The 12,048-nt window shown below is 59.9% G+C and overlaps 2 protein-coding genes across 2 annotated transcripts; one reads left to right on the forward strand and one right to left on the reverse strand.

The window, feature by feature from the left end:
- Positions 1–293: 293 nt before the first annotated feature.
- On the reverse strand, positions 294–3,377 carry LOC110476256 (fibulin-7). The gene is made up of 8 exons (XM_077786229.1): positions 3,309–3,377; positions 2,709–2,865; positions 2,387–2,557; positions 2,092–2,217; positions 1,813–1,935; positions 1,578–1,715; positions 1,351–1,489; positions 294–654 (listed from the first exon to the last, which is right to left on the reverse strand). Exons 1-8 carry the CDS (start codon positions 3,375–3,377, stop codon positions 294–296), a joined length of 1,284 nt encoding a protein of 427 aa, XP_077642355.1.
- A 1,763-nt stretch (positions 3,378–5,140) lies between these two features.
- Positions 5,141–9,187, forward strand: LOC110476257 (C-type lectin domain family 18 member A). The gene is made up of 12 exons (XM_021541064.2): positions 5,141–5,270; positions 5,949–6,040; positions 6,630–6,854; positions 6,921–7,018; positions 7,571–7,692; positions 7,782–7,889; positions 8,049–8,141; positions 8,251–8,357; positions 8,497–8,626; positions 8,703–8,799; positions 8,878–8,969; positions 9,130–9,187. Exons 1-12 carry the CDS (start codon positions 5,171–5,173, stop codon positions 9,165–9,167), a joined length of 1,302 nt encoding a protein of 433 aa, XP_021396739.2. The 5' UTR covers positions 5,141–5,170; the 3' UTR covers positions 9,168–9,187.
- Positions 9,188–12,048: the final 2,861 nt, after the last annotated feature.

Consider the following 12,048-nt stretch of genomic DNA (forward strand, 5'->3'; position numbering starts at 1 on the left):
ACAAGATACAAGAAGCTGAATCTGTATGCCAAATGCTGTTGGCTCCCTCTGTCTTTCCCCTCTGTGTGCCATGTGGACAGAGAGGAATGGGTCTGGCAGAGGCAGGCCAGTCCTTCCATTGGCCATGGGTTTTTTTCCTATAGGGACACAGTTTTTGCTGTGATGGCTATGGGAAAGCATTCTGGCAGAGGGATATCTCCAACAGGACAAAAACTGGGACCACTGAGCTGAACCTGCTCCATTCCTCCCCAGGAGAGGCCCTGGCATGGCCCCACACCTGCCTCCAAAGGGAATCAAAACACATATGGGGACACAAAGGCTGTGACCTTGAAGATGTGCTTGCCCAGGAGGACTTTGTGGGAGAACTCGCTCATCTCCAGCTCCACCTCCAGCGTGGCTGGCCCCACCACAGGGCTGGTGAGCAGCAGCTCTCCCGTCTGCCGGTCCGAGCGCCGCACGGCGAAGACGCCCTGGCCGCGTCCACCCGTGATGGCGAAGCGCAGGCTGTCCCCCACGAAGCGCGTGGTGGACATCTTGAAGAGGACTCGGGGCACCGTGCGGTTGGCCTGGAGCGGCAGGTAGTGGAAGGAGATGGAGCTGGCAGCCAGGTGGCAGGCTCGGCTGTCCATGGGGCAGGGGTTCCTCTCGCACTGGCTGCCAGGAGAGAAGGGTGTCACCGCTCAGGGCTGTGGTTTGGCTCTCAGGGAGCTGCCCTCATCCTTGCACACAAGCCTGGCCCGTGCCACAGGCAGCATCTCCAACCCTGCTGTCGGCCACATCCAAGTGTGCCCATCATTGGATCTCTGCCTCATCCCTGTTTCTGACAGGAAAATGCCATAGCTTGCAGGGACCCAGCTCTGAGGCTGGGACTGGGTGGGTGCCACAGTCCCAGCTGAAGGTCAGGGATGGGGCCAGATGTGGCTCCTGAAGTAGAATCTGTCAAGATCGGGGATGCTCCTCTATTTGGGTGGCACAAAGCAGTTTAATCTCAAGAGTGGGCTGGCTGGGACTGCTGAAAGGCAGCTGAGGAAAATCAGCATCATTCCCCATGGATGTGCAGCAGAGGAAAATCAGCATAATTCCCCTCAGGCTGGGGCTCTGAGAGGGGCCAGGATCCTGGATAAAGCCACCACATATTGGGGTGCTCCCACCTGCGCTCCCAGCATCCCAAGACCATCAGGGAGCATGCCAAGCACACCTGAGCACCCCATGTGGCAATTTGCTACCAGTGCTGGCTGGTACTCTCCCTACTGCCCCTGGGTGACACAATACAGCCCCCAGCCCACAACAGGACCCATCACCCTGGGACAGGGTATGACACGGCTGAGCCATGTGCAGTAGGGTACTCACAAGGCAGAGGTCTTGACATAGCTGGTGTTGTGGCGTGGAGGGGGGCACTTGGGGCGTACACAGTGGTGGCCCCCGAAGGTGTTGATGCAGAGCTCACCCTGGCTGCAGTTGTGCTGCTTCCCAGCGCACTCATTCACGTCTGTGGTGATGACATGGGGTGAGTGGGGCTGTCCCCACTGCATCCCTCTTCCCGTGGGAGCTCCCTGCCCTGCACCCTGGGTTCTTACCCTCACAGGCATTGCGGTCAGCATGGAGCAGGTATCCAGGGGGGCAGAGGCAGCGGTAGGAGCCAGGGAGGTTGAGACAGTCATGGAGGCAAATCTGTGTCTGGGGGCTGGACTGGTAGAGCTGGCATTCATCCACATCTAGGGTGGACAAAGAGAGGAATGGCCCGAGGTCCCATTGTCACCAAGCCTTGGTTCCCCACCCTCCATCATCTCCTCATCTTCACCCCCCTTTTACCTTGGCACACGCCACCAGGCTGCAGCTGGAAGCCGGTGTCACAGCTGCAGCGCCGGGAGCCTGAGCGGCCCTCGGCACAGCGGGGCTGGCGGCTGAAGGAGGTGTTGCTCAGTGTCACCCAGTCTGCAGGGGACAGCAGGTGTCACTTGCTGGGGCATGGGGAGATGGTGGGGGCCAAGGTACCAGGGGCTGCCAGGGAAGGGGGAGACAGGAGCAGCATGGCCGGGTACTGTGCCCATGAGAATCCCCATCCTCCACAGCCCAAACCCAGGTACCTACAGGAGTAGATGGGGCTCTGGCAGCTGGGGCCTGACCAGCCTGGGGGGCAGAGGCACGTGTAGCTCTGGTTGCCATCCACGCAGGTCCCGCTGTTGGCACACGGGTTGCTGGAGCAGTCATCAATACCTAGGGAGAAGAGGCTCGTGAGCATCGGCTGGAGAAGGGCATCCTTGCCCAACCCCGGTGCCCATTGCTGCAGCCTCTGGGCAGAGCAATGGTACCCCACAGCTCAGGGTGACAGAGGGGCCCGTGGGGAGGGCGGAGCTCATGGCACCCCAACCCTGCTCCACTTCACTTCTGCAGAAGGGTTGGGTGCCGCTCCAGGTGCGGTTGTGCCGGCAGGCGCGTGTCTCCGAGCCCACCAGCCGGAAGCCGGCGTCGCAGATGAAGTGAACCTCGTGGCCCACCCGCAGGCTCCGGCCCAGCAGCCGTCCATTCAGGGGCACTGCCAGCTGTGGACACATCTCTGTGGACAGACAGACATGGGTGGGGATGGGCACTGCCAGCCTGGAGCCTGACAGGGTGCTGGGGGTCCCGTGCCCAGGCTGTTTGTGCGGGGCCAGGGATCAGAACTGACCCCATGGGATGTCACCATGGTGGTGACCAGTCAGGATTACCGTTGTGTTTGGTGGCTGGTCTCTGGAGGTGGCTCTGGAGGATGGAAAGCTGGTGCCGGAGTCCACGGGTGCCCTGCAGGTGGGCGGCCTCCTGTGCCACCAGCAGCTTCTGCATCTGCTGCACCACGCTGAGTGCCTGCTGCCGGCTCAGGCATTCCTGGGGGATCATGGAGACACCTCAATCATCCACTGGGCTCCCCTGCCACCCTGACACAGCCTGGGAGGACCCTTCCAAGCAGCCAGCATCTTTAGGGTTGGTTTGGATATCCTGCCCTGGACAGAGCCCCTTCCCATCCTGGTTGGGGTCTGACCCTGGCTCCGTGTCTGCTCCAGACTCAGCCCCCACTTCCTGATCCTGCTCTGGCACTTGGATGCTGTGGAGAAGCTGCATGCCCTGAGTGCATTTAACATAATTTCACTGCTGCAGGGGAAAAGCCCCATGACTATGCCCCTGGCCCTGGCAACTCCAGAGGTGCTGTAGCTGTGCCATACCCCTACTCCGGGCTGGCGTTGGGGTGCTGGGGTGTGAGAGGTGGGTGTTGAGCAGCCCAGAGAGGGGGTATGCTGGGGGGCTGGAGGGGAGGGAACGCAGGTCCTTACCTGGGAACTGCTATGGGGCAGCTGCAGGATGCCCAGGGCCAGCCAGGCTGGCAGTGGGATGAGGAGCATCATGCCGGGGCTGACTAGAGGAGCACGACGCTGACGGTCCGTTTCTGCTCACAGCCGCGTTCCTGCACTCGCAGGGATTTATCTGCAGCCTGTGCCCATGTGTTTGTTGGTTTTTCCCCTGCCTGAGGCCGAGCTGTAGGAAAGTTTCCCTTTGGCACCAGCTCTAGCCTCTGCTTTCCCTTCCCTTCCGCTCCTTTCCCTCTCTGCACATCAGAGGCTTTGGGGCCTTTCATGTCCCAGGGCCAGCAGATATCGGGGCCAGGCAGTGGCTGTCACGGCACTTACGGTGGTACCGGCGGTGCCGGGCTCACCACACTGCCAGTCCTGGCTCTGGGGCTCCCCGGCATGCAGAGATGCAGGATGAGGCTAATCCCGTGCTCTAGCTAAGCCTGGGAAAGTCTCCTGGGAGAAAAGATGACTCTGAGGTCTGTGTGGGAGTTCTGCTCACTGGTGGGGCTGGGGCTACTGGGAAGGGTAACCCAGGAATGCTGCAGACTCACTGGACTCAGCACAGCTTTGCTGGGGTGAGCTCATCCCTGGCTGGAGTTCAGAGGGGAATCCCTGAACTCAGGGTGCTGCTGCAGCCTGGAGCTGGGGTACAGTTGGTGTTATGGTCCACATTAACATAAGGGTCAGGGTTAATATTAGAGTCAGGATCAGGGTTCGGGTTAGAGTTGGAGTTAGGATTAAAGTTGGAGTTAGGATTAGTGTTGGGTTTGGAGTTTGCATTAATGTTTTGATTAACATAAAAGTAATTGTTAGGGCTAAAGTTAGTTTTTTATTAGGGTTAATGTTACTGTTAGGATCAGTGCCAAGGGTTCAGATCCATATTAGCAGGAGGGTTTGTATGAGAGTTGGGGTTAGCATTAGCATTAGTGCCAGGGTTCAGGCCAGAGTCAAGTTTAGACTCAGGCTGAGGGAACTGAAGCATTTACAGCTGGGTTTATGCTGACACGCAGCTCAGCCCTGGCAGCTGGTGTGTGGGATGCTCCCAGTCCCTCCTGCCTGTGGCATTTCAGAATCCTGAGCAGGGATGTCTGAAGCCCTCACCTCTGCCCTGTGCCAGGGAAGCACCAGGGTCCTGTGAGCCCTGTGCTGGGGCAGAGCTCTCGTGGTGCTGTTGAGCCTCCTGAGCAGCCTGGCCTGTGGGACCCCTGCTTGACTCCAGGTGCCCACTGAGACCCGGCCCCCTTGGGCCCAGCATCTCTCCCTCCGCCGGCCCCCGGCTCTCACATCCTCCCACCCTGTAACCACGCTGCCCAGCTCTCCGGAGCGGGTATTTGGCTTGGTGCCCGCAGCGGTGTGTGTTACCTCCCCGGCATGTTTAATTCATGGGGCAGGAGGAAGGCTGGCAGCGGGGCCCCCTTGCTGCCCCAGCCCCTTGGCTTCCAGTGTCCCAGTGTCCCAGAGTGGGTGCTGGTTGCGACCCCTGCTCCTGCTGCCCTCACGGCCCGACCCCGGCTGGGCACGGGGCTGGGGCAGAGCACGGAGGGCTGACCCCGCTGCGGGACATCCCGGTGGGGCTGCAGCCCGGGGCCCCGGGACTTGTCTGCCACATTCGCTCCAGCGAGCAACTGTTTTGACAGAGCCATTACTCACCCGTCAAGCTTTTGTTCCCGCTGCCCAGCGGTGCCTGTCTGGAGCTCTGAATAGGATCAAATCCTGCAACCAGACACACGCAAGCACGCAGGAGCCGAGCTCGCCCCAAAGCCAGGGCTGCTGCGGGGCGGCTCGGCTCTCCCCAGTCCTCCCTCCGGAGCTTGGGGGTCTGCTTCCCCCATCCCGGGACCTACATGAAGCTCTTGGTCCTGCTGGTTTGCAGCCTCCCGGTGTGGAGGGTGGGTGAGACGAGGTCGGATGCTCCAGGAAAGTTGTCCCTGCTGGCTCCGGGAGGTAACTGGTGGAGGGGCTGCCTCTCCGGCAGCAGGGCTGGGAGGCAGCTGGTTTGGGGGATGAGTGCACCCTGAGCACCGTCCCCTTGGGCCAGGCCAGATGTGTGGGGGACTGGGTGGGTGATGGGCACTCAGGGATGGCAGTGGGGGGCTTGGTGGGTGATAGGGGCTGAGGACGGAATGGGGCTGGGAGAAGGGGCATGGACTTGGTGATGGGATGAAGTTGGGGGGCTCTGGGGCTGGTGTTGCAATGGAACCAGGGGGCTCTGGGGCTGGGAATGGGATGGAGCTAGTTATGGAATGAGGCTGGGGGTCCTGCAGCTGGTGATAGGTCTTGTCCAGTGGGGTCTGGATCCTGGCAGGACAGAGGCGGGGGCAGAGGGGGTACATTCCTGGCAGCCTCAGCCCACCCGTGCGAGACAGGGGCCCAGCAGGCTGCACCCCCCCCCCACCCCCGGCCCCTTGCCCCTTTTGTGCTCCCAGCCCAAAAGCTTTCTTCTCTCCCCTCAAGTCTCCATGGAGACCCGGGTGCCTTCCCGGTATCCCCGGCTGCAGTCGGACCCTTCAGGGGGAATTCCCACGGCCCCCTGAAGGGTCTGGCCACAGCTGGGGATTCGGGGAGGGCACTTGTGGCTCTCGGCCCCCTGGCCCCCTCCCTATCTCCTGCTGTCCCCCCCAGCTCTCAGCACGAAGGAGACCTTCCTGGTGCTCTCACTGCACAACAAGTTGAGGAGCAAAGTGCAGCCCCCTGCTGCCAACATGCAGAAGCTGGTGAGCCCCCTTGCATGTCCCGTGGCCCCCCCTTCAATGTCACATCCACCTTCCACCCTATGCCCAGGGATGTGGACAGCCCATGGGTGATACACAGTAGTTTGCTTACATGCTAATGAAGCAGAAGAGCTGGCTGGTGTGGGGCCTCTGGGGAAGAGCATGTCACTGCCACATCCAGGGCATACCAAAAACAGGGCTGATGCATTGAGGTGCCTTTTGGTGTCCCCCATGTTCCTTTGATGCTTCCTAATCATCCAAGGACACAGAAAGGGTAGTTCTTTGGAGCCCTTTGTGGGGTTCTCCATTCCCCGTTATGACCCTTGATATTCCCTGACCACCTCACACCTGAAAACATCAAAGGCACAGCTGCTACCTAGGAGTGTCTCCCATGTACTGTGATGGCTCTCAATGTCCCTCCATCACCTCCCAGCCGCCCACACCAGGGGCAGGACGGGTCCCTAGGGGTCCCTTGCAGCATCGCCCATTGTCGAACCTCTGATGTCCCCCAGTCACCTCCTGGACTGACCATCTTGGTGGTCCCCGCACCCCTTGGGGCTGTTCCCTGGGTGGCTCACGCTCATCCCCGCAGGAGTGGAGCGAGGAGCTGGGGCGGCAGGCGGGGGCACGGGCAGCCAGCTGCCTGCAGGGCCCCGCTCCACCGCCAGCCCCACAGCTGGGCTGGAGCGAGGTCCTGCTGCCCGCGGGCACGGGCGGCTTCGGGGCCGTGCTGGAGCTCTGGTTTGCCGAGGGACAGCGCTATGACTACAGGACGGGGCGCTGCGCCGGCAATGCCACCTGCCGCCACTACACCCAGGTGGGCATGAGGGACACGGGGGGGCTGCTGGGGACCGGGACCCCGGTGACAAACGCTCTCCCACAGCTGGTGTGGGCCACAGCGGGGCAGCTGGGCTGCGGCCGGCACCGCTGCCCCGGCCCCCACGGCCCCAGCGAGGCCTTCGCCTGCGCCTACTCGCCGGGGTAAGGGGCTGCGGGTGGGGCTGGGGTGTGGTGGTGGGGCTGAGAAGAGCATGGTGGGTGAGGCTGAGAAGGGTGTGGTGGGTGTGGCTGAGAAAGGCGTGGTGGGTGGGGATGATAGGGGTGGGGCTTGTGCGAATGGGAGGGGTTCAGCGGTCTGGGTGTGGTCTCAACCAGGTAGGAGCATGGGTTGAGCTATGGATGGGGAGCTTGTCCTGGTGGTGGGTGGGGCTGTGCATTGAAGTGGGCGGAGCTGGGTGATGTGGGCGTGGCTCGTAAATGCAAATAGGGCCGTGTTTTAGACACGGGAGGGCTTGGATGTTCTGGGCGGGGGTGTGTGCTGTAGTGGGCGGCTGAGTGCTGTGGACAGGACTGTGCGCTGGAAGTGGGGCTGGGGGACGAAGGCATGGCGGTGATTTAGACATGGATGTGGGTGGGGCTGGGCTTGCCCCAAAAGGGGTGTGGCCTGCCCCAAAAGGGGTGTGGCCTGCCCCAAAAGGGGTGTGGCTTGCCCGGGTGGGTGGGGCATCTTCCTCCAGCTGCCTGTGGGGCCAGGGGCAACTGGGAGGTGGCCGGGACGCCCATCCTGCCCTACAAGCAGGGACCCTGGTGCTCCCTCTGCACCGCTGGCCTCTCTGGCTGCTTCAAGTCCTGGGACCACAGCGGCGGGCTCTGTGGTGAGTCCCCCCTGTCACCATGGCCTCTGCATGACCCTGGTGGTGCTGCCTCCACCCCTGATGCCCCGCTGTCACTCTGGTGTTCCCAGAGGTGCCCAGGAACCCCTGTCGCATGAGCTGCAGGAACAGTGGGCGCCTCGACATGAGCAGCTGCCAGTGCTCCTGTCCCCCCGGCTACACGGGCAGGTACTGCCAAGGTGAGAGGGCCCCATGCAGCCTTCAGAGGCTCGTGCATGGCTGCTGCAGGGCATGCAGGCGCAGGGCTGCTGCATGGGCACAGGCGGTGCAGTGTGGGCAGCACAGGGGGGCAGGGACTGCCGAGCCCCCTGACAGCTAATGCAGTGCTGTGCCCACAGTGAGGTGCAGCGGGCAGTGCCTCCACGGAAGGTTCAGGAAGGAGGAGTGCTCCTGCCTCTGCGACGCGGGCTACGGAGGAGCTGAGTGCGGCAGTGAGTCCGTGACCCCCTGCACTGCTGTGATCCACGGGCAGGGGACCCTCAAAGTGGGGTGGGGGGCTCATCTCTGCTGGGACCCAACTGCTCCTGCCTGTGTCCCCAGCAAAGATCCATTTCCCATTCCATGCCTGTGATGTGCGGATTGACAGCGACTGCTTCATGGTGTCCCCTGAAGCCGACACCTACTATGGAGCCAAAATTAAATGCCAGGTGAACTCCTGGGGTGCTCCAAGCATCTCTGGACACCTGAAAAGTGCCACCCATGCTTGCAGTGCCTCTGGGCATCTCTCCTCTGCTTGGAGCACTGCTGGGCCACGCAGGTGGGGCAGACTCACTCCCTTCCCCTCAGGAGAAAGGAGCGATGCTGGCCCAGATAAGAAACCAGAAGGTTCAGGACATCCTGGCTTTCTACCTCAGCCGCTTGGAGATGGGTAACAGGGTGACAGACACCGATTTTGAGACTGGAAACTTCTGGATCGGTGAGAGACAGCAGTAGGCAGGTGCAGAGTGTCTGGGGTGCTGGCAGACCTGCCAACCCAGGTCCTGATCCCCCAGGTCTCACCTACAAAACATCCAAGTCTTCCTTCCGCTGGGATGTGGGTGAGCCATCCTCCTTCACCAGCTTTGCTTTTGGGCAGCCGGACAACCAAGGGTAAGTGGATCTAGAGGACACCAAACTCTGCATGGTGTCACTGCTGACTGGCTTCACCACCATCCTGGTGGGACACAGGTTTGGGAACTGTGTGGAGATGCAAGCATCAGCCGCCTTCAACTGGAACGACCAGCGCTGCAAGACCCGAAACCGGTACATCTGCCAGTTTGGTGAGTGAGTGCCTGGGAGCCCTCCTGTGCCTTTCTGGGCGTGCTGGGCCCTGGAGGTGCCAGTCCCCTGCTCTGCTGTCTGTCCCTTGTTGCCAGCCCTGCCCAGACCTCTGTGTCTCTCCTGGGCTGGGAGGCACTGACTCTACACACGCCATTGCAGCCCAGGAACACATCGCCCTGTGGCAGCAGGATCCCTGAGCTGGCATCCCTGTAACCAGCCAGCGCTGGCTGCTGTGCTGAACCTGGGCTCAGGAGGACCCTGGTGCTGTGCAAAGCCTGGACCATGGCTCAGGAGGATCTCTGCACAGCTCACCTGTGCAGGGAATGAGGGGCTGAGGAGACCCATGGCACTGGGACCTGGCAAGAAGGGGTTTGCTGTACATTAGCATCCCTGACACAGCATCTTCTTCTGCCCCTCACCTTCCTCTGTCACCATCACTCTGCAACACCCTGGGCAGATGTCCCTTGCAACACCCAAGTACAAAAGCATCTCCTCCAAAACTGGCAGATGGGCTGTGTCTGGACTGTGGTCTCAGTGTTACGAGGGGCCAAGGGGGCTCTTTGGGGGTGCAGACTTTGGCATAGCTCAGGGAGGACCAGGCTCAGCTCTGAGCCATTGTCCTGACCTGGGTGAGAATGCCCCAGCCTGGTGGGTTTCTCACCATCATCTGGTCCTTCATCATTGGCCTGGTCATTAATAAATACCTTCTCTCCTTTGGGAAGAGCAATTTGTTTTTTTCCTCCAAGACAGCCAGACTCTCCTTAGCCACAGATCACATCCTGCCTGCACTGTATGGAACCTCCAGTTTCATCTCTGGAGTGGCTTCTGGCGTTGTTGGAGACAAGGCCAGCCTTGGCTGAACTTGTCTTCAGCATGTGGGCCTGCCTTGGAGAGATGGTGTTAGCCAGGAGCTGCTTCTCCCAGCCCCAGGATGGCCCAGGTCACAGCACCCCATGTGCTGGATGCAAGCCCGTGCCCCCAGTGCTGGTGGGTGTCAATGGGTGCTTTTGGAGGTGACATACCACCACCCCTCCCCTGTCATAACAGCCCTATCCAGTGCTGGGCTGGGGTGGGAATGAAAATATCTCCATCCAGGGCGTTTCATGGGCTGTTGGTTGTGCACCGTCCCAGCCGAGGGAAGGCACCATCCACATCGCTGGGCTGGGCTTGGGCAAACCAAGCAAACCCAGGGTGAAACCAGCCCAGGAGGGCAGGGCCCAGCAGGTGGGGGCAGGGAGGACGGAGGTGGAAAGGAGCCCAGGGAAGATGAGGGTGAAACTGGAGATCCCAAGGGCAGAATCCAGCAAGTGAGGCAGGAGGGTGGAGCTGGAAGGAGCCCAGGGAAGGTGAGGGTGAGGCTTGCGATCCCTGGGGGATGATGGTGAGCCCGGTGCCCGGGGTGCCGGTGGTGGCAGTGCCCGGTGGCAGCAGCCATCCCTAGGGATGCTCTGCCCCCACAGATGATGGGTGCCAGCGGTCCCTGGTGCACACTGAGCGCCTTCCCCAACTCACCTTGAGATCACCACACAAGGTGGCAGCCTGGAAAGCAAACAGTGCCAGTTTCTTTCTGCTTGGATCTTGCTCAGAAACCCTGTTCTCTGTATGGATAGCAGGACCTTGCTCCGACACCTGTGGGGCTTGAGGGCCTGTGGCCAGTGGCCAGGCTCCTGGGAGGTCTAGACTGCTCTGGTGAGCTGGTATGTTCCCTGATGACTTGAGAAGCTTCCCCGGTGCAATAACATCCACAATGTCACCCATGGAACAGCTGGTCACATTTACTGTGGCCAATGGTGAGTGTGCAAGAGGGAGCCCTCAACTGTCTCCTCACCCCAGTGGCCACAGAGGTTTCAGAATGTCACAAAAATACAAAATTAAATATGTGGAGATAATCACAAACCACCATCAGTGCCTCTCACATATATATGCAAAAAATAAATTCAAGCTGGCTTTTATATGGATGTTGGCTGTGAAATCCTAAAGAAGGGATGAAGAGCACTGCCAGGGAGGTGTGATGTGGCATCACTGTGCACCCAGAGGCATCTCCACCCCACATACCATCACATGTCTCAGCAGCCTACAGGAAGAAGAAGCAGCTGGACATAGGGCTTCCCCCATCCCTGGCACCCAGCTGCACTCACAGGCATCCTGCTGGCCTGGATATCCCTGAAAAATAACTCAACCACCCAGCAGGAATTGATAGCAAAGGTGGTTCACCACAGTGGTGGGAAATGTCTCTGCAGGTTAATTACCTTCATTGTCAGAGGTGCTTTCTGCCACCCTAATTGGAGGCAGCCCAGCTTTGGGTCCTTGGGATGGGGCACCCAAGGAAAGGGAGAGCTGGAGCTGTTACATTTTTGGAACAGCCTTGTGCTGCTCCCATCCTACCCATTTGCCCCAGCTCCCAAATGTGTTTTCCTTACTGGTTTTCCACAGGCAGTTCTCAGCCAGGCATTGCACCTGCAGCCAGCAGGACTCTAGTAAGAGCTTTACAAGTGACCCTGGCCTACACCCAAAGAGTCCTGGTCACCCCTGTGCTCCCCAGTGTCCTGTTTCAGTTCCATGTCCCTCATTTCTCAGTTGCCCTTCTCTCACTGGCAGAATTGTGTTCTGTATTTCTAATTTGCTCTGGTAAAAGAGTGTATTGTATTGGAAAAAAAAAAAATTGTATTTCTTTTCTCTGATTATTTGACTCCAATGCAGTTTTTAAGCATCTGAAGTGCACAGTTTTGTACCCCATTTTATGTGCTGCCAGACACAACCCCCAGCTCTGAGGGCTTTCTCGGATGCTGCCTTTCCTACAGCTCAAGCCAGAGGTACGAGTGCAGCTCTGCCCTGTATCCCAATGGAAAATACCCAGAATATTCCCTACCAGCACACCATGGCGCAGCTTGGCAGACAAGACCACCTGCTCCACTCCATCCCCAGGAATAATCAGATTCCAAGGAAGCACCCAGCTCTCCCTGAACTCCTCAAGGACAGTGGGAGCAGAGGGGTTGACCCCGACTGTAGAAGTGCATCTTTCCATCTCTGCTCATGGCTAGCAGAGGCCTCAGGAAGGCCATGCGGGCAGAAGACTCA

Source organism: Lonchura striata, chromosome 13 (assembly GCF_046129695.1).
Source record: "Lonchura striata isolate bLonStr1 chromosome 13, bLonStr1.mat, whole genome shotgun sequence".
In the NCBI taxonomy this organism is placed as follows: domain Eukaryota; kingdom Metazoa; phylum Chordata; class Aves; order Passeriformes; family Estrildidae; genus Lonchura; species Lonchura striata.

Excerpts from the sequence above, each read along its gene's own strand:
- LOC110476256 (XM_077786229.1), bottom strand. The coding sequence starts at position 3,377 with ATGCTCCTCATCCCACTGCCAGCCTGGCTGGCCCTGGGCATCCTGCAG. Across the intron at positions 2,866-3,308 it reads TGCCCCATAGCAGTTCCCAG|GAATGCCTGAGCCGGCAGCA; the intron begins GTAAGGACCTGC and ends ATGATCCCCCAG. Across the intron at positions 1,936-2,091 it reads CCAGAGCCCCATCTACTCCT|ACTGGGTGACACTGAGCAAC; the intron begins GTAGGTACCTGG and ends TGTCCCCTGCAG.
- LOC110476257 (XM_021541064.2), top strand. The coding sequence starts at position 5,171 with ATGAAGCTCTTGGTCCTGCTGGTTTGCAGCCTCCCGGTGTGGAGGGTG. Across the intron at positions 6,855-6,920 it reads CCTGCCGCCACTACACCCAG|CTGGTGTGGGCCACAGCGGG; the intron begins GTGGGCATGAGG and ends GCTCTCCCACAG. Across the intron at positions 8,970-9,129 it reads CCGGTACATCTGCCAGTTTG|CCCAGGAACACATCGCCCTG; the intron begins GTGAGTGAGTGC and ends ACGCCATTGCAG.